This window comes from Harmonia axyridis, chromosome 6 (genome assembly GCF_914767665.1).
Source record: "Harmonia axyridis chromosome 6, icHarAxyr1.1, whole genome shotgun sequence".
Taxonomy (NCBI): domain Eukaryota; kingdom Metazoa; phylum Arthropoda; class Insecta; order Coleoptera; family Coccinellidae; genus Harmonia; species Harmonia axyridis.
In genome coordinates this window covers 696,974-716,861 of record NC_059506.1, presented here as the reverse complement: position 1 = coordinate 716,861, position 19,888 = coordinate 696,974, and the positions used below count along the sequence as shown (strand labels likewise).

The following is a 19,888-nucleotide window of genomic DNA, read 5'->3' as shown; positions in this document are numbered from 1 at the left end:
CTCATTATTTGAAAATACTAGCTACATTCTATTAATATCTTGCATAACATTAAACTCATCTTCAATCACGTGGGTAGATCTGGTATTTTAAATTGAATTATGCGTATCATTCATGAAGTTTTGATAAATATGACTAAACCAACATTAATATGAATTACTGAAACGGATGCAAGCAATTATTCAATTGCGTTAAATATTCAAAAGGAAGATTAAGGTGCCTTGTCCACCTAAATTCCAGTTATTCTACATTGAAGAACTAGATTTTTCTCATAGCAGTGAGATTTGCTGTAAAAATGAGTAATATATCTCAATTCTGATTCAGAATTTCTTGATTCTATATAAAGGGTGTTTTTTCTGAAGCTATAGAACTTTAAATTGCAATAAAACAACGATGGATTATTCGATTGACATGAATTTTATTTATCCGCAAGATAATCTTGTGGCATTACATTTCAAATATGATTTCTGGCATATGACCGCCACGGCTGGCTCGGATGTAGTCCAATCTGGACGTCCAATTTCCGATGACTTTTTCCAACATTTGTGGCCGTATATCGGCAATAACAACGTCGAATGTTGTCTTCCAAATGGTCAAAGGTTTGTGGCTTATCCGCATAGACCAATGACTTTACATAGCCCCACAGAAAGTAGTCTAGCGGTGTTAAATCACAAGAACTTGGAGGCCAATTCACAGGTCCAAAACGTGAAATTAGGCGATCACCAAACGTGTCTTTCAATAAATCGATTGTGGCACGAGCTGTGTGACATGTTGCGCCGTCTTGTTGGAACCACAGCTCCTGGACATCATGGTTGTTCAATTCAGTAACGAAAAAGTTAGTAATCATGGCTCTATACCCATCACCATTAACTGTAACGTTCTGGCCATCATCGTTTTTGAAGAAGTACGGACCAATGATTCCACCAGCCCATAAAGCGCACCAAACAGTCAGTTTTTCTGGATGTAACGGTGTTTCGACATACACTTGAGGATTAGCTTCACTCCAAATGCGGCAGTTTTGTTTGTTGACGTAGCCATTCAACCAGAAGTGCGCTTCATCGCAAAACAAAATTCGCTTACGAAAATCGGGAACAACGGCAATCTCATTTTGGGCCCATTTGCACTATTTGCAAGCGTTGTTCAGGTGTGAGTCTATTCATGATGAATTGCCAAACCAAACTGAGAATAAATCACTTGACAGCTGTTAAATCGGTCGCCATCTTGAACAGTAATGCTAACTTAAAGTTATATACCTCGAAAAAAAAACACCCGTTATATATATAACAAAAAAAAGTAGGACTACAAGAAACACCCTGTACCTCAAAAACAAATTGTTTGCGGCACATGTTTATAGGTCTTTATTTTCTTAAAATTATACAAGGAATCCCTTATTTTCCTTTGTACCTTCAATTTAGGAACACTTGTATAGAGGGATTCGAGGTACAAACATTCCTTTACTTTAAATCGGTCAAACATCACAATACCTGAAGAAACGGATCTACCAACATGAATACAACAAGAAGAAATGAAACATCGCGTATTCCAGAATCTGTTTGGGAAACGAGTGCTCAAAAAATGAAATTTTTATTGTGAATTCTGAAAAAATTAATACACAAAATCATTTTTTATCCAGCATTGGATCTAACAGCTGATTAATTTGTTCCATGAATTGCATCTATTTTGTTATATCGATCTACAAATAATATTCAGAAATTTTTTTCCTACACTAATTTTATTATAATTGATTAAATATATGTTTATCTAAGAATTCATAAATACGAGCGAATTTGATATAGAAAATGATTTTCATGTAATTTCCAAGAGTTCTGAACAGAATACAATTTCAAAGAGTTTTCCTGTGTGAAATTAGATCTTTTTTTCTATGATTTCAGCGAATATTTAAGATTATGACTGAAAATCCAAATATTCTGTGCCCTTTGATTTTTTCTGCCATATTCTTGTCAGTTTTTTTTTGGTGTTTCGAATTTTATGTATAGAAGAAAATGTGTTCTTATGTAAATACACCAACAAGGGATGATATCCTTTTTTCTCTTTGTAATTTTGATTCATTTTTCCATAGTTGGTGAGTATTCATTTGAAGGATAAGAAAATGTATAGAAATATTCTCTAATTTATAGGAATGGCATTACAATGTTACCAGTGTAACTCTGAAACACATCGAAGATGCCTCTCGGAGGATCGACTTATAGATAAGTTTTTAATGGAATGTCCGCCTGCAAAATTCAACTATTCTGGCATGAAACCAATACCTTTTTGTTCTAAAATCAATCAATGGCGTGAGTTACACATTCCAGTCGACATTCTTCTAAAAATAAAACTCTTTTTATTTTATTTCAGTGTACTTCACAAAAAAGAAGAGAGAAGCAGTCATAAGAAGCTGCAATTACTTTCACAAATTCAAGGACAAATGTGAAGTTTACAGTGATCGTGATTCTTATCAATCGATATGTTTGTGTGGAACAGCCGGTTGTAATACTGGAGAAAGAAAAAGTGTAACTGTAAATTTGCTGGCTTCACTATTACTCTTACAAATTTTATTTATATCTCTGTGTACTATTTGACAAAGCTTTTTATTATATCAATAATGCAATTTTCATATATGAAAAACATTGGGAAATGAGCAGATATAACTTTTAATCAAGGAATCAACAAATATCAAAACAGATTCCACCTGAGAAGAGTAGAGACAAGAAACAAGGTAGTGAAGAAATTGTGCAAATATTTAAAACTTTGCTTATTTATTGTTCTCTAAAAATTATAACAATATCAAATTAAATAAAATGAGCTATTTACAATAAGGAAGTAATGTAATCTTTATGTCTTATATTTTATTTTTTCCGATCTACTCTTTTCAGCTTTTTTTATGTGCTTTTTACTGTACCTTCGCACTTCATCCTCTGATGAAGATGATCTTCTTTTAGATTTTTTTCTATCTCTAGGTGATATCGACCTGCTCTTTCTTTTCTTTATTTTTCTGTTCTCAGGAGAAAAAGATCTGCTACTACTGTCTGAACTGCTCCTTCTACTCTTCTTATACTTAGGAGTTAGTGATCTGCTTCTACTTTCTGGACTACTTCTGGATGTTTTTTTATGTTTTGTTGAGCGATTAACACTTCTAGATCTACTCCTTCTACAAGATGATCTGCTCTCCTTAGTTTGATTTCTTTTAATATTCTTGTTTTTGGAAGAAGGTGATCTTGGTTTCCTACTTCCAAATTTTTTCATTTCATACCTATCTTTTGATTTCTTATATTCTGGGGATTGAGATCTACTTTTCCTTTTTTTCCTGCTTTCTCTATGATACCTTTGATTATCATCATATCTTGACATGTTATTCTGTTCATGCTCTCGGGATTGAGATCTACTTTTCCTTTTTTTCCTGCTTTCTTTATGATACCTTTGATTATCAACATATCTTGACATGTTCTTCTGTTCATGCTCTCGGGATTGAGATCTACTTTTCCTTTTTTTCCTGCTTTCTCTATGATACCTTTGATTATCATCATATCTTGACATGTTATTCTGTTCATGCCAAGAATGTTTTCTAGACTGTACATGATTTTTATTATTGTTTTCTTGGGAATATTTCAACTGTTTTAAAGACCCACCTTCAGGAAAATGTTTAACACCTCTTCCTTTTCCCATCCATTTCACTTTAGAGACAGACTGACTGAAGTCTACATGAATTCTCCTATCATCTATGAGGACATTATCCATTTTAAAGTAAGCATCTTCACAGGACTTCTTATCCTCAAACTCAATAAAAGCGTATTGTAAAGAATCTCCTGTTTTATGATCCCTAATAACCTCACATGACTTGATTTTACCAAATCGACTGAATATAATTTCAAGATCATCATCCGAGGTAACTGGATTTAGTTTGCACACAAATAAAACATTTTCAGGCGGAGCCATATCTGCTTCTGGAAGATCTCCAACCATTTCAAGGATGGTAGCTCTAGCTTTCGCTTCTCTTTCAGCTATCATTTCATTTATTTCATCTGCTGTTTTCCCAGCTATTTCATCCACTTCCTCGTCTGGGGCAATTCGTCCTAGAAAAGAAGTAATTTTACCATCATAAGCAATTAAAATAGAAATTGATAAAGCCTTCAATAAAATTAATTTATTTTTCTTACCTCCTTGTAATCTTTCAGCCGAAGGAGATGGTGATCGAGAAGGAATAAACATTTTTTCTAAATCCGGGAAGGGGTCATCCAAAATGACAGTGTGAGTTATACGGATATCTTGATATGGTCTATCTTCAGAGTCACAAATTGCTTCATCTATAACTTCCAATACATCCAATCCTTCAACTACTTCCCCAAAAACACAGTGTTTCTCATCCAAATATGTGAGATCATTACCTAGGGTAAGAAAGAATTGTGAACCAATCATGTTCTCTTCATTACCCACAAATGAAATCAGTCCTTTCACAGTATGTTTTATACGTGGATTTGTTTCAGCACCGAAAAATCTTTTAAGAGGACCATCGAGTACCCCATATATTGATTCCCCTCCATTTCGACTTCCTGTAGGATCACCAGTTTGTGCGATAAATCCTTTACTGACAGTGTGAAATAAATTCCAATTGTAATACTTGATCTTGCAAAGCTTTAGAAAATTTTGACAGGCTCTTGGTCTTTGCTTTAGAAATAAGTCTACAGTTATATCCCCAAGAGTAGTTTCTATTACAACAGACATTTTCCAGATAACAATTTATTGTTCATATAAATATGAACCCACTTCAAAGCGAAAGCTTCTATAATTCGATACACAGATAACAGTGTATATTCGATTTCGATATAAACTTAGGTTAGAAACACAGATTACGGATATCCGTAATCTGTGGTTATCCGTAATCTGTGGTTAGAAATACCTTTACATAGAATTAAGAGGTCCAAAACACATCTTACATAGAATATTAGAATATTCTTCTTCAGTCTGCTTTCCCTTCCCCTTTGAAGGAGAAGCTGAAGGAAGAAGAAGATGAAGCAAATTCTAATATTCTATGTAAGATATGTTTAAGACATCGAGATAGAATAGAAGGAGACGCTATGAGCAGTTATCGTGCTAGAAGAAATGTGTCCACTAGGCAGGGCTAATTCTATTACTAGAGTGGGGGAAAGATCAGGGTCGGATTAAGTAAACTCTCACGAAGGAATACGTAAATAAACCGTGTTCATCACTTTTCAAACAGTCCAAGCATTGTTCACAAACAAGTTTTTGTTTCAAATAATATACAGTCCATTCAGGAATTATTGACATCGAAGTAGGCTATGAACGTCTAGTCGCGGCTTTATTTCTGGTTACAAAAATATCACTAAAAATTGCTATGGTTCATCATAGAAATAACCAGTTTAAATTATTTTCATCATTTTTGTATCCGAAAGATCCTGAATTTTCGAAATTACGATTATTACGAAGGGACGCATACAGTCATGATTTCATAAATTGAAATTCAGAGTATATAACGTAAAAATATAGTGAAATGTTATCTCATTTCAAGGAAATTGACCATATTCACCGTCGCCATATTGTTATGCGACAATACCAACTACCCAGTGTTCCCAACGAAGAAATATTGAGTTTACTAGAAAAATTCCACAATATAAAGTTTCTAAGTGAAGTTTATGTGCACCTTTTCTGGCTGCTACGTCAGATAGGCTTGTTTGGGACAATATTTTGCAAAAATTTCACCTTTTGGAAATAAAAACATTAGTGAAAGGTGGTTTTCTGAACAAATTAATTGTGGCCGAGTGTATAAATGAAGGCTTCGCTTCATTTTTGGAAATAGTCAGTGGAAGAATAGTCTCTATGGCTGATAGTATTTTTGATATTAGCGGTATTTTTCTAGTAAACTCAAAATTTCTCCGTTGGGAACACTGGGTAGTTGGTATTGTCGCAAAACAATATGGCGACGGTGAATATGGTCAATACAATGAAGAGATATCTTTTCATTTAAGAGTCGCCCATGAAAGATCCTATTGAATATCATTAAAATATGCATATTCCTTTTCACCAAAGGCTCTTCAAAAATTGTTGCATTACTGATGGACACTGGATACCAACCTGCTTGCAAAATTCTTATCAAATAACTCTTATGGATCATTTTAACTGTGGTGTCTAAACTGGTGAAGAAAACAGAAAAAACTGGTTGATAAATTTAAATAGTGTAGCTTAGTGAATGGAAGAGCCATATAATAATAATAATAAAAGTTTATTTTACCCAACAGGAAATTTCCCAATAACAGGGTAACATATTGGCAATGAATAATATGAACAATTATCCAAACAAAATTACACATTCAATGATACAACAATAAACAATAACCGCCCCGAACTAAAAAAACAAATTAAACTTAAGTTCATCAGCAGCCCTGCACAATCGATAGACCGGAGCCTGCTCAAGTATGTTAGTCCGAGGTTTAGGGAGTCGAAAAGTTGATGTGGTCCTCGCTTCAATTCTTGGTACACGAATGTCAACCCTGGACAGTAGATGAGGTGAATCAATTCTTCCAGTGACAAGCTTTTGCGCAAATTTAGCGCACTGTTGCTTCTGTCTCTCCTGTAACGTTGAAACTCGCATCTCCCGCATGATCTCCGACAAATCCGCACCACGTTCAGGATACCTGCCGGTCTTTCTATATTCAGCACACTTCAAGAATTTTCTATGAATGCGTTCAAGTATTGTTAGGTGGGAACTGTATATCGGAAACCAAACCAAGTTGGCGTACTCTAACTTGCTGACGACAAGAGAAAAATAGAGAATTCTGAGGACTGAAACATCAGGGAACTCCCTGGAACACCGGAACACAAAGCCTAAAGATCGACTAGCCGAAGAACAAAGCTCCTCGATGTGAGGAACAAAGCTGAACGTCGAATCAAATAACACCCCCAAATCGCGAAACCGATCTCCACTAGCGATAAGACAATTACCAATAGAATAATTGAAGGTGAGAGGACGTAAGCTTCTCGTGAAAGTCAGCTTAAAACACTTTTGTATATTTAAAATGAGTCCATTGCGCGAGCACCACACATTAACTAACTCCAAGCTGGACTGGAGTTAGTTAATAATTATTATTATTAATTATTATTATCATAATAAGACAGAAATAAAATTCCTAGGAACTAAAAACCACAGAATACTAAATATATATAAAAACTACGAACAAAGAACTAATCCTAGTAGCACGTTCACATGACTAGCGCTCTACGCGCGTTTGAATGAGCGCTGGATAATTGACCATATTCACCGTCGCCATATTGTTTTGCGACAATACCAACTACCCAGTGTTCCCAACAAAGAAATTTTGAGTTTACTAGAAAAATACCGCTAATATCAAAAATACTATCAGCCATAGAGATTATTCTTCCACTGACTACTTCCAAAAATGGAGCGAAGCCTTCATTTATACACTCGGCCGCAGTTAATTTGTTCATAAAACCACCTTTCACTAATGTTTTTATTTACAAAAGGTGAAATTTTTGGGAAATATTGTCCCAAACAAGCCTATCTGGCGTAGCAGCCAGAAAAGGTACACATAAACTTCACTTATAAACTTTATATTGTGGAATTTTTCTAGTAAACTCAATATTTCTTCGTTGGGAACACTGGGTAGTTGGTATTGTCGCACAACAATATGGCGACGGTGAATATGGTCTATTTGAGGATAAGCTAAAACGGACCAAATATTAGGACCCGATCGATGATTCGGGTTTCTTCGTGAATCGGCTGTGTCGTACATCCTCGAGTTCCCGAGAATCTGCAACTAAAATCATTACTTGACACTTGTCAACTGTCATTAATAGACACAGTGACAATACATTTGTCTCTATTTGGGTATATTCGAATTTTTCAAGTGAAAAAGTGTTGAAGAGCAATTTTTATTGCTTAATTCAAACAAATATATTGGTTAATGAGGAAGAACAAATTTTACCCAAATTCCTAAATTATCTGAAAAAGTGAGCAGAATTTGGCAGATTGTTTCTAACGAAACTAATCATGGATATTTTTAAGTCATTACTTTCAAAACCAACAGAGAATAATGATGTGGCCTATTGTAAAAGAATATGAGCAGGTATTCATATAAATATGGCGATAGAGAGCTTGAATAAATATCCGAAATCTAATAAAATAGAAGGAAAAGAAAATAAGGTATTATACATAATTCTATTCTTGCAATTATCAATTTACGAGTATTCATTGTTTTAGAGTTGACAAGCTATCAGATTTGTTGGAAGAAATAGTTGATGAGAAGATGTGGATGAAAATTATGAGAAATGAAAGACCTAACTCTAACAACTATCAACAAAAAATTTCTGTAGAATCTCATAAAAAAGCAGAAACAATGAAAGACTCAATAGAGGTATATGATGATAAATATTATAATACACAATTTATATCATCATGTGATCCAGATTGTGGTTTAGGATATTGTAGTCATTGTTAAATATGCTTGCACAAATATAAATGTGAGTGTTCCACTAATAGCATCAAAGTTATATTGTGCAAGCATTTGCATGCTGTTACTATGTTCGGACAAAGAATAAATTCTGTTTAAGATGACGGCAACAATTTAGAAATTAATGAGCCATCAACAAGTTAACTATAATGAAGATGTGGGACATTTTATAGATGAAACCATTTCTAGTTCACAAAATTTCACATCTATAAGCAATGACACAGAAAATGTAAGTTAAAGCAAGCTCAATTCAAGTTTTTGTATAATTCATTATTTCAACTGTTTTAGGATTTGCTGAAATGTGTAAAACAATTGAAGACTCTCAATGCAGAAGGAAAGAGGAGATTATTTGCAACTATCAATGGAAAATTTTCCAAACATAGGGTCAATGCCAAGAAGAATTAACGTCTAAGAAGTGAAAATTGAGAAGCAAATCTATTTCCCAAGAAAAAAATGAATAGTATGCATCTTCTATGAAAATGACTTTTCTCTAAATTCATATTCTTTTTTCATTTTTAGCAGAGACTACCAGAACTTCATAGCAAATAATTTAGAACATTGAAATGAGATTGACAAAAAAATCGAGGTAATAAATTCTAACTGAACCAGCATGTTACACATATAAGAGACGTACAATGTTCAAATGTGGATAGAAGAACCAGTCAATATCAAAATAAAATATGACATACATCCTTTACATAAATCAATGAAATTAATTATAATTTATATAATATAATTATATATAATTTTGAACAACTGTAAGTTTTCTTACAATAAACTACTTCCTGTATTGATTATATGATTTCATTTCCCATAACTCAATGAAAGTGTATTCTCAACTGTATTGAACAGCCAAAATTCTCTATGCTGTAAAGAATTTGATACAGATTTTATTATATTTCCATTATATGCATTATATCCTAATCTGAAAATAAAATTACCTCATTAGCATTTTTAGTAATGGAGCGTCTGCCCAGTAATATCGTTAAACTATTCAGTATATTATTATAGAGTGCAAGAAAACCTAAAAATTAACAATTTGGATTTCTTATTAAAAAAAAAAGAAATATTTAATTCATATTTATTATGATACAAGTGACAAAATTGGTCCTCCAATTTTTTTATCAATCATATACTTATTATTGTCCGAGTGTTTACTTAACCATAATCACTGAATGATATTACCCTTCTGTATTGAAACCCCAAGAGAAATCTTTTTTGAGATTCATGAGTGGTTTCTGAATGATCTATATATAATAGTATAAGGGATGCTACAATCTGAAATAATCTTTTTCTTGCCCTGATCCTTCGCATAACACATTGATTTAAAGTTTGAAATTATTATCAAGGTGAAATGTCAAACTAATCTTGATATGAAACAAGCTAGTAGTACTTTTAAAAATCCATTTCTAGATATTTTAATGTAATTTCTTAAAGTTCAATCCATTATTACAAACAATAAATTTCTGAATTCACATAAAATAATTATAAGAAGCTTTAATTTGAATACTTATTCATAGTAACAAAAGGGCACTTTCAATTCAATCTCATCATACAAACTTCTCTTTCATATTATCAAATCACATTAATTGATCAACCTACAAATAAATATAATAATAATAAACAACTTCTATCATATTCGCATCAATGGTCACTTTAGTTCTATGTTGTGTAGCCTTTAGAAAAGTTTCCTTGGAAATTTTTGCAGTCTTTCCCTTATTGGCACTAGTTCAGTTCAATCAGTTCTGTATAGTGTGTTTATATTCAAAAATTGGTCTGCAGAAGATTTTGTATATTTTTGTAGCTGTTGATATAATAATACCAAATTTCATCTACAAAGAAAGCTCAATTAAAGACGAATTTTGGAAAATTCTACATATACAGGGTGTTTCCTAAACATGCGGCAAAAATTCAGGGGGTTGTTCCTTGGACTATTTTAAGCATGTTTTGTCCTTGGATGATTTTTGAAAAACCTCTTGGTTTCGAAGATACAGGGCGAACAACATTTTTCATATTTTTAAAATTAATAATAGTTTAAATAAAAATGCGTACCGCACTGTGTTTACTAAGTAGGTACAATTTATTTTTAAATTTGTTTAACAACATTCCAATTACTAAAAACGGCCAGTTTTTTGACTAAAAATTGATAAGTGCAGATGGTAAAGGAATACAGATTAAACACGGTTTTCATTTGAATTCGTTTTGTGATGTATTAGCAATTTTTAGTCAAAAAACTGGCCGTTTTTAGTAATTGGAATGTTGTTAAACAAATTTAAAAATAAATTGTACCTACTTAGTAAACACAGTGCGGTACGCATTTTTATTTAAACTATTATTAATTTTAAAAATATGAAAAATGTTGTTCGCCCTGTATCTTCGAAACAAATAGGTTTTTCAAAAATCATCAAAGGACAAAATATCCTTAGAATAGTCCAAGGAACAAACCCCTGAATTTTTGCCGCATGTTTAGGAAACACCCTGTATACTGTTTCATTCCACTCCGCAATTAAAATGGGAAACAACAGAAAATGTAAATTTTGTTGTTGTTTGGAACAAAATAACATCAACGTCAAAATCGTATTTGAAGGGAATTCTCGACATTCTCGCGCATGACAGTTACATTTCATTTAGGATCTTTGGGAGTACCCGTAACTCATGAGCTTCGGGTCCAAATATTTGGTCCGTTTTAGCTTATCCTTGGTCAATTGGATACCGTTCACATGGAACGCGCTTGCCAAGCGCTGAACGCTCGTTGCCGTAACGGCCCGTATTCAGTTTGAATTCTACATTTTGGTTTGAATCTGGATTCAGTATCAGATTTAGGTGAAAATTAAACTTTTTTAAATTTTGATAGGTAATTATAGATCGAATAGTTTCTATTATTCATCAATTAAAACTGATCCTACTTAAATCATCTTCGTTTTGCCGATGACATCGTCCTAATAAGTAGCAACATGCAGGAATTGAGCGAGATGTTAAAACAACTTAATGATGCTCTGAAAAAATTCGGTTTGAAAATTAATGTTTCGAAGACTAAACTTATCAACAACACCACAGAACACATAAACATTGACGGCAAACAACTTGAAAATGTAGAAGAATATATATATTTAGGACACTCAATAAGAATGGGCAAAGAAAATCAAACAGCAGAGATAAAAAGAAGAATCAGGCTAACTTGGATGGCTTTTGGAAAGATGAAATATATATTCAGGAATAACGACATCCCAATAAACCTTAAAAGGAAAGTTTTCGATGCCTGCATATTACCGGTAGCGACATATGGCCTGGAAACTATGGCAATAACTAAGAAAACCGCAAACCAGCTGAGGGTGATGCAGAGAGCGATGGAAAGAACTATGCTCAATGTCAGTCTTAGAGACAAAAAAAGGAATGAAGAAATCCGACAAAGAACTAACCGTAATCAGTTTGAATTCTACAATTGTCAAAGATGGAAGTAGAAACAGTTTTAACGGTGATTTTATACCGACGGCAGCAACGACAGACAGAAGACGTAGATATTGGGTCCACCCAATTTTTTCATACAGGCTGACTGAAAGCCAGTACATAATTTTGTATCCCAAGTTGAGGCAAATTTTTCAACTACTTTAGAATGTCCATCAAGTCATTTGATGATTTACTGGCTCTCATAAACGATGAACTCGTAGCAGATAAAAACGCGATATTGTATTTCACCTGAAGAAAAACTCATAATTACACTAAGGTGAGTTTTTTATTAAAACACTAACTTATTTATAAATCAATACTTGAATTCAAATTTAAAATTGAAATTTAAAGAAAAAAAAAACATTTCGTTACTCATAAGAAATCTCCGATTCATTGCTGGCATTAGTTTGTGCAGGCGATGAAGATCCCATTGATGTGGTATAATAATGGGCTAAATCATTTGATACACTAGATTGCTGTGATCTATATTCTTGATATCTGTCTCCGACGGAAGTATGACTATGCTGCTCATGTGGCAAGTAATTTCTTCGATGTGGTTACAGGTTTCGATGATTTATAAATATCAATTTTGGTATGAAGCCGTCGATTTTCATTTTTTCAATCTCTTTAACGAGTGACAAACAAAATAGCTTGTCTTCATCATCATCTTCTTTACGTTCAGATGAATTTTTACATGCCAAACTTTGTTCTAAAATGCTTGCAAATCTTTCGTCCGCCGCACTAATTTTTTGCCTTTTTCGTGGAGTAGATAGGCAGAACTTGCTTCTACGTCAGTAACTTCTGACAAACCGGGTACATTATCTGTATCGAAACTGCTTTCTGTATCTTTATTGGCTATAGAAACCTGTAGGAAACATAATCTATTATAATGAATATATGAAGAATTTTTCGAAGCTCCGGATCCAGACTTAACATTCTTCATTTTTTTTACCTCTCTCATATAACTATCTCTTAAACTCTTCCATTTCTTTTGCAGAGATGACACTAAAAGAGACATAATTTGAGAATAGTTGACCAGCTTGGAATATTTTCAAATATTTCTATTGAGGTTTTATGTTTTTTTCAGATATTTGGCCACAGGATGTTCACTTGGAGCATTAAGCTACGATTTTAGAATTGGCAAATCTACTGCGGCTACTATAATACCACATGTGTGTGAAACTATTTGAAAAAAACTGAGACCCATTGTTATGATTGAACCAACGAAAGAAAAATGGTATGAAATATCCACTATATTTGAAAAGAAATCAAAGTTTCCCAATTGTTTGGGAGCCTTGGATGGGAAACATACGCTAATAATTTGAATTAATTCAAGAGACTAATGAGGGATATTAGGAATTGATATTGAGCGAAATTAATATTGTTATTAAAAATTTGTATAGCTTGAAGCCAATAGAATTTTTATCACTACATAAATTCCATGAAAAAGTTGATTCTATTTAATGATTCAGATATCATTTTTAAACTGATAAACAGAAAAATTAATAAAATTAGAAGTCGTTCATTATATTGATGAATTGTTTTCATTGAATCCAAGAACAACTTCCATTAAACCAATGAAATGTTCACTATTACAATGATTAGTTCAGTATCAGACTTTGTGTATCAATAATTTACTGTTCTTCATTGAAAGAATCCGAAGCAGTTCCAGTATGACATCTAATGAAAAAAGTTTTTCTAACCAATGAATATTTTCGTAACAACGAACCTTCAGCATCAATTTCAAAATGTGATATTGATGAACAGAAAATCATAATATTAATGAATAGGGGTATATGTTAAGGAGTGAATATTCATTATATCGATGAAAAAAAGTACATTGTATGAATGTAATCATGTTGTGATTGACATTCTGTAATACAATGAATAAATTTTTTTCAGTGTATTGAAACCATTTGAATGAATTGCTGTAATTCTCTCAAAATTAGATATAACAGTTGCTGAAAAGAGGAAATGATCAGAATAGATGAGGCAACATCTACTGTCTGTCAACGATTTACTTCACAGGGTTTTTTTTAAGCAGAAGCTTATTTCTCATACACACCTGCATATAACAGAAAACGAAGTTACTAAGGACGGCATCTGAACAGTAATGTTCCAGTGAAATCAAGCTGCAATTAAAAAAAAAATTGCTGAAACCAACATAAGGGTTCAAGAGAAAATGAATTACAAACTTTGTAGACATTTTTTCATTCATATATTCATTATCTCAAAAGAACATTTCTTAAAATCTTGTGAATTTTCATCCTCTGGTTCACACTTTCAATATAGACCCTTGCTCTGGCCATAAATACATCCACTTTCTGAAGAAAGTTTTCTGTTTCTCAAACATAGTGAAGGAATCAGTTGTACTCCATTTTCGAAACAAATGTCATCAATTGGAAAATCTTTGTTCACCATAATTGCATCCTCATTAGGCTTTAGGGAGGATAACACATAGAGCTTCAGCAGCCAACAATTCATTGGGTGTGTGAATCGTTACCTGAAATTATAATATTGTCATTTTGATTCAACTAGAATATCTCAATACCTTACCTTAGCATGGCCTTCATTCTCATCTTGATTTTGTGTCATTACTTCACAGTCAGATTTCACCTGAAAAATTTGAGAATATTAAAATTATTTTGATTTGATAGGATCACTTTATCATTACAATTGGTTGTACACTTCTATTATTACGTCTTCCTTCTTTTTTGGAGTTCTCATGAGTAATCGTAGGAAGGTTTTTTGTTGGGACAGCATTTCTTTTTAGCTTTCGGCGTCTCACAGTAGTTTTTCTTGGTCTCAAACACAAATCTGCGTGTCTTATATCCTCACCTGAAGATCGAAAAACATTATTGCTACAAGGAAATAGAATGATAATTTAACAACTCACTTTGTGTATAAAAATCAGACTCGTCAAAATGCTTTGAACAAACTCGCGAGGCATTTGTTATTTTCTTTCCGAACCTCAAATTTTTCTCCCAAATTTTTCTTACATCCACATTCTCGACAGTACCGTTTTTACTAATTATTTCTATGTTAAAACTGTTATTCTTAGGAAAGTGATGGAATGAGACGACGTCCCTGTTGGCACTACTATTGCATCCAGAAACGCAACACAACACTTTTGATTTAGACATTTCAGGTCAATAATTACAATGTTCAAATATATATAAATAAAACAAAAGCTGGGACTCTAGAACACCCTACACATGAAACTGACGTTTCAGCCAATAGGTAGCATCGTAGACAAACTAATCTTAAGTTTATCTATGATAGGTAGCACAGAATACTAAATATATAGTCACTGTATTGAAAATAAGAATGCAGCGCCAAGGTGAGCAGACGTAGAACTATAAATGTTGACATTGGAGTGTTTTGTTGTATTAGTTGTGTGTGTATTTGCGTTATTAAAATTTAATTTTACAATAAATATAAAAACTTTTCAGACTTCTATAGTGAACAAGTGTGTTACTGTGTATATAATATTTTCATTTTAGTTAAAGGCGGTAGGTATCATCATTTGTTTTAGTTCAGTCTAGTGATATTGAAAGTTATGCAAGGATGGAAGACTTCGAAAAATGACGAGTAACAATCGTGTGCATATAATATGTGAACGGTTCAATCAACATTATTATACTACAGGATTCTAAAAGTACCTTTTTTAGGTCAAAATGGCAAGACTGAGTTTAGTAGAATACTTGGGGTATCTTAAAGGCACAAACACTTCTAGCAGTGTAATTGAAGGTGAAGAAGTTTTGAATGCTGGTCACATAATAAAAATGTTACATGTTATTTGCATAACTAATAAACTTTAGTTGAAAGGTTTTTTACTTATCCGAATTGATCATTTCACGTTACCCTTCAATTATACAGTCCCAACAAAATATTACAAATGCTAATGTATTGAATATTTTTAGGAATACTTCAGAAAGTCCCATATCTATTTTTATTTATTTATTAAGAGATAACTCAATTTACATAAAATGTTTCTAAAAATAAATTTATATAACTAGGTTACTTGAAACTACTCATATTGATACCTATTTATCGAATTATATTATTGCTTGACTAATGAATCATAAAAAATAATGAGAATTCAATTGGAAATATTTCACTTATGAAATGTATTTATTTTGAAGATATATTTGGCATATTATACGACTATTCTAAAATAATTAAAATGTGATAGAGAAGTAACATCAGTGTGCCTTAAAAAAAATATATAGAATTTCAGAGTACATGTCCATATTTCTGAGGAATTTTTCCAATATTGTGTAAAGGTACCTTAGATTTGAAGACAATGTATCTTTGGCACAATTCTTGTGAAACGCCAAATAAAACAGATAATGTCACATATTATGAAAGATCACATTTCAATTTTATTAAAACTAAAACAATACACTGCTTGATTGATAAACGATATGATCTTTGATCACTGTAAATAGATTTAATATTTAAAAAAAGCGATCCTTGCAATATTGCAAATTATCGTCCTATTTCAATCCTGAGCGTATTTTCCAAGGTTTTCGAGAGGATCATATACACTAGAATGATGTCGTTTCTAACACGTTTCAAGATTATAACAAACTGCCAACATGGTTTCCGTAAATGTAGATCAACTGAAACAGCGGCCTTTTCATTTATAGACTTCGTTTATAAAAAATCAGATGAGGGTCATTTTGTTGCAGGTCTCTTTTTTGACCTGACTCGTGCTTTTGATGTCCTGTCTCCAGAGTTCTTGGAGAGTAAGCTCTATAACGTGGGTTTTCGCGGTGTGTTCTTGGAGTGGATCACAAGTTTTATTGTTGAGCGTACTTTATCTGTAAGAATTGGACACTTTACATCTTACAAAAATAAAATGTTACTGGGGGTTCCGCAGGGCTCTGTTCTGGGACCGCTATTATTTATTCTTTTTATAAATGATTTACCGGATCATATCGGTCGAGATCTGGAGGTAAAATTGGTCATGTTTGCTGATGACACATCAATGGCGGTCTCAGCGCACAGTCCTGGGGAGCTCAGGACGTTGTGCAATGAGCTAATTTGTAGGTTTGAGTGTTGGTGTTGCGCTAATGCACTGATACTCAATATTGAGAAATCGGAATGTCTATATTTTCGTATTAGAAACACTAGTGGGGAACGACTAAAGGTTGAATGTTTTGGTGAGCAGATAATATCTGGTGATTCAGTCAAATTTTTGGGCATTCACTTGGATTGCTCACTCAGATGGGATCGACAGGTTGAGGCGGTCTGCAAGAAATTAGGAAACTCATTTTATGCGATCAGCAGAGTGAAGGACTCCCTTCCTCTTCATTCTGTAATAAGTATTTACTACAGTTTGGTGTATAGTTTTTTATGTTATAATGTCTTACTTTGGGGTAATTCAGTGGAGTCAAATGGAGTATTTATTGCACAAAAAAGAATTATACGTCTTATTTTTAACTTAGATTCTCGTGATTCATGTAGGCCTATTTTCAGACAACATGAAATCTTCACACTCAGCTGTTTGTATATATATGTATAAATGTTTACTTTATGTTAAGGAAAATGAACACGTTATGATTAAGTTATCTGATTTTCATGGTTATTCTACAAGAAATTCGACTACTTTGTGTATTCCTTCTCACTCAACTGCCAAATTTGAAACATCTCCTACTTATCAGGCAATAATCTCATATAATCATGTGCCATCAGTTGTTAAATTATTGGGAAAGAAAGAATTAAAAAAAATTGTCAAATGTGAATTGATGAGTAAATGTTATTATAGTATTAAGGAATATTTGATGGATAATAGCTTCCTGGTTGGATAGATTAGAAATAGTTTTTGATTTTGTATAACCTTGACTTGTCTCATACATATTTTGTTATGTCACAAGAGATGAATAAAATTATTATTATTATTAGATTGTACTGCTTCTACTATTGTATGTAATAGTTTCATATTATTGAGACCAGTAAAACTGTTTGGAGCACTATCTGTTGTTATCAGGTCACACAAAGAAGATACTTTAGGATTATTCACTTGCACTTCGAAATCCTTGAAAGTTTTAGGCCCATTATAATCAGGCTGACCCTGAAGAAGCTGTAATAGACCTTGTGCAGCTTCGATTTCATCTTGGAAAGTAGATTGTAGAGCAGGTTCGATTTCTTCACAAGAGCATTCTTCAGCAACAAGTTTTTCTTTGTTGATATTTCTTTCAATCTTTCAGATGTACCACTAGAACATTCAGGTTCTTCCTTTGTGGTAGTAGATCCAAAAGGAAGATTTCTGGAAGGCACAGCAGTCTTTATCAAACATTTTTTCTGTGTAGAACTGGAATCTGTAAACAATTACTATTATTATTATTATCCCCATAAATATGATCTAAAATTTCATGTGCTATCAGTGCTTACCTCGATAAAAATAATCATCATCGATAAAATGCAGGGAACATACATTCATATTTCTTGTCACTGGGTTATCGATTTTGAATTTCAGTTGCCAAGCTTTTTGCCGATCCATCAGCACTTTACTCCCCAATTTCCCTTCCACCCAAACACGATATTTATTACCAGTTTGAGGGAAAGCATGGAACTTGATATTTGAACTTTTTTCCCAGGAAGAACACTGAGGAACTGAACAATAGCGATTCGAACGACCCATAACTATTAAAATGATTCAAAAAATATATAAATATTTGTAGAATATCACACAAAAACAAAGCAGAATGTAAGAACCTCAAAGGAATGGAAAGGACTGACTACCTCTGAGGTAAACCCTGTCAACATTTCTAGTTACTCTGATTGTCAGGTGGCGTAGTATGTTGATTCGCCTATATTTAGTGTTCTGTGGTATAAATATAATAACTAAATACGATCAATAAATAAGAAGAGTGCAGAAATTGATATAAAGAAGACCAAAAACAGCAGAATCCACACAAACTTCACAGTACATGACCATATTATAGAAACATTCATCAATAAGCTCAATAAACCCAAAAACACAGATAGGCAGCAATTAATACTGAAATTACAAAAACGATTTATTGATCTTTATCAAATAAGCACCATCCCCACATTCATAGGTAACCGGCTCTAAATCTTAATGTTTGATCTAGAACTAGAAACTAAAACAGTGGATACAGAACCTTCGGAGGGGGTACAATTAGAAAGACAAGTACATGATTAAATGTTTGTATGCCAATATCAACAGCCTAAACAATAAAAAAGAATTAGTTAGGCACTATGTGGAGAAGAATGGCGTCCAATGCTTGATGATGGTTGAAACAAAAACAAAAGAAAACCAAAGTGTGAAATATAGGAACTGGGATATGATAATCAGACACGGCAACATTTTAAATGAAAATACAAGAGGAGGGAGCATGGTCCAGGCCAGGAGAGAGGTCTCAATAGGAAAATCAAACCCACCACATCTCAATAATCCAAGGAATGAAGTGTTACACTTTACAATATCTTTTAAAAATGAAAAAATACATATATTTCTGGTATACATGCATCACTCAAGTACCTACATTGAAGAAAATCTATTGGTGAAGGCATCCCAATTCAAGTACTCAATAATAATAGGAGATTTAAACATGACTAACCGGAAGAAAAAGCAACTGAATAACTTTACCAAAAACTCTGACTTTGTTGAAATAAGAATTCCACCTACCTTTTTAATGGAAAATAACCCAGACAGTACTCCAGATAGGATTATTTGCACCAAGAATATTTTAAATAATATAAAAAACATTGAATTAACTCCAGACTTGGGTTCCGACCACCTGGCAGTAGAATTCTCCCTGGACCTGGAATGTAGCCCTATGAATAGAATAGAATAGAATAGAATAGAATAGAGTTTATTCAAATATTACATTGATTGTTTAAACTCTAGGAAAAACTGTGAGTTATTTATAATAGCTGTTTACAGTTGTTTAAAATAAATTTCACTCTAACTAAAACAAATTTATAA

The 19,888-nt window shown here is 32.9% G+C and overlaps 3 protein-coding genes and 1 long non-coding RNA gene across 10 annotated transcripts; 2 read left to right on the top strand and 2 right to left on the bottom strand.

The window, feature by feature from the left end:
* The first annotated feature begins 1,919 nt into the window (after positions 1-1,919).
* Positions 1,920-4,651, top strand: LOC123682413. 2 transcript variants are annotated; one of them, XR_006747814.1, is made up of 5 exons: positions 1,920-2,081; positions 2,137-2,295; positions 2,357-2,717; positions 4,174-4,388; positions 4,483-4,651. XR_006747814.1 is itself a non-coding variant. In XM_045621014.1 (3 exons), the coding sequence occupies exons 1-3, from the start codon at positions 2,033-2,035 to the stop codon at positions 2,578-2,580; spliced, it is 432 nt and encodes a 143-aa protein (XP_045476970.1). In that variant the 5' UTR covers positions 1,920-2,032; the 3' UTR covers positions 2,581-2,817. The 2 variants fall into 2 exon arrangements, 1 of the variants encoding a protein (XP_045476970.1); XM_045621014.1 differs by lacking the exons at positions 4,174-4,388; positions 4,483-4,651 and having other exon boundaries at positions 2,357-2,817.
* On the bottom strand, positions 2,741-4,836 carry LOC123682412 (peptidyl-prolyl cis-trans isomerase sig-7). Of its 2 annotated transcripts, XM_045621013.1 has the most exons (3): positions 4,156-4,836; positions 3,536-4,071; positions 2,741-3,442 (listed from the first exon to the last, which is right to left on the bottom strand). In XM_045621013.1, the coding sequence occupies exons 1-3, from the start codon at positions 4,718-4,720 to the stop codon at positions 2,834-2,836; spliced, it is 1,710 nt and encodes a 569-aa protein (XP_045476969.1). In that variant the 5' UTR covers positions 4,721-4,836; the 3' UTR covers positions 2,741-2,833. The 2 variants fall into 2 exon arrangements, with proteins under 2 accessions (XP_045476969.1, XP_045476967.1); XM_045621011.1 differs by having other exon boundaries at positions 2,741-4,071.
* A 2,983-nt stretch (positions 4,837-7,819) lies between these two features.
* LOC123682794 lies at positions 7,820-9,276 on the top strand. 5 transcript variants are annotated; one of them, XR_006747876.1, is made up of 5 exons: positions 7,820-8,174; positions 8,232-8,491; positions 8,582-8,710; positions 8,770-8,941; positions 9,001-9,276. It is a non-coding gene; the product is annotated as an uncharacterized LOC123682794 (long non-coding RNA). The 5 variants fall into 5 exon arrangements; XR_006747878.1 differs by having other exon boundaries at positions 8,565-8,710; XR_006747877.1 differs by having other exon boundaries at positions 7,823-8,174; positions 8,232-8,385.
* Positions 9,277-14,123: 4,847 nt separating this feature from the next.
* Positions 14,124-15,157, bottom strand: LOC123682815. The gene is made up of 4 exons (XM_045621621.1): positions 14,825-15,157; positions 14,603-14,766; positions 14,485-14,544; positions 14,124-14,431 (listed from the first exon to the last, which is right to left on the bottom strand). Exons 1-4 carry the CDS (start codon positions 15,069-15,071, stop codon positions 14,363-14,365), a joined length of 540 nt encoding a protein of 179 aa, XP_045477577.1. The 5' UTR covers positions 15,072-15,157; the 3' UTR covers positions 14,124-14,362.
* Between the last annotated feature and the right edge of the window lie 4,731 nt (positions 15,158-19,888).

Excerpts from the sequence above, each read along its gene's own strand:
- LOC123682412 (XM_045621011.1), bottom strand. The coding sequence starts at position 4,720 with ATGTCTGTTGTAATAGAAACTACTCTTGGGGATATAACTGTAGACTTA. Across the intron at positions 4,072-4,155 it reads GGCTGAAAGATTACAAGGAG|GACGAATTGCCCCAGACGAG; the intron begins GTAAGAAAAATA and ends CTTCTTTTCTAG.
- LOC123682413 (XM_045621014.1), top strand. The coding sequence starts at position 2,033 with ATGATATCCTTTTTTCTCTTTGTAATTTTGATTCATTTTTCCATAGTT. Across the intron at positions 2,082-2,136 it reads GATTCATTTTTCCATAGTTG|GAATGGCATTACAATGTTAC; the intron begins GTGAGTATTCAT and ends TCTAATTTATAG. Across the intron at positions 2,296-2,356 it reads TTCTAAAATCAATCAATGGC|TGTACTTCACAAAAAAGAAG; the intron begins GTGAGTTACACA and ends ATTTTATTTCAG.
- LOC123682815 (XM_045621621.1), bottom strand. The coding sequence starts at position 15,071 with ATGTCTAAATCAAAAGTGTTGTGTTGCGTTTCTGGATGCAATAGTAGT. Across the intron at positions 14,545-14,602 it reads ATAGAAGTGTACAACCAATT|GTGAAATCTGACTGTGAAGT; the intron begins GTAATGATAAAG and ends CAAATTTTTCAG. Across the intron at positions 14,432-14,484 it reads AGAATGAAGGCCATGCTAAG|GTAACGATTCACACACCCAA; the intron begins GTAAGGTATTGA and ends TTATAATTTCAG.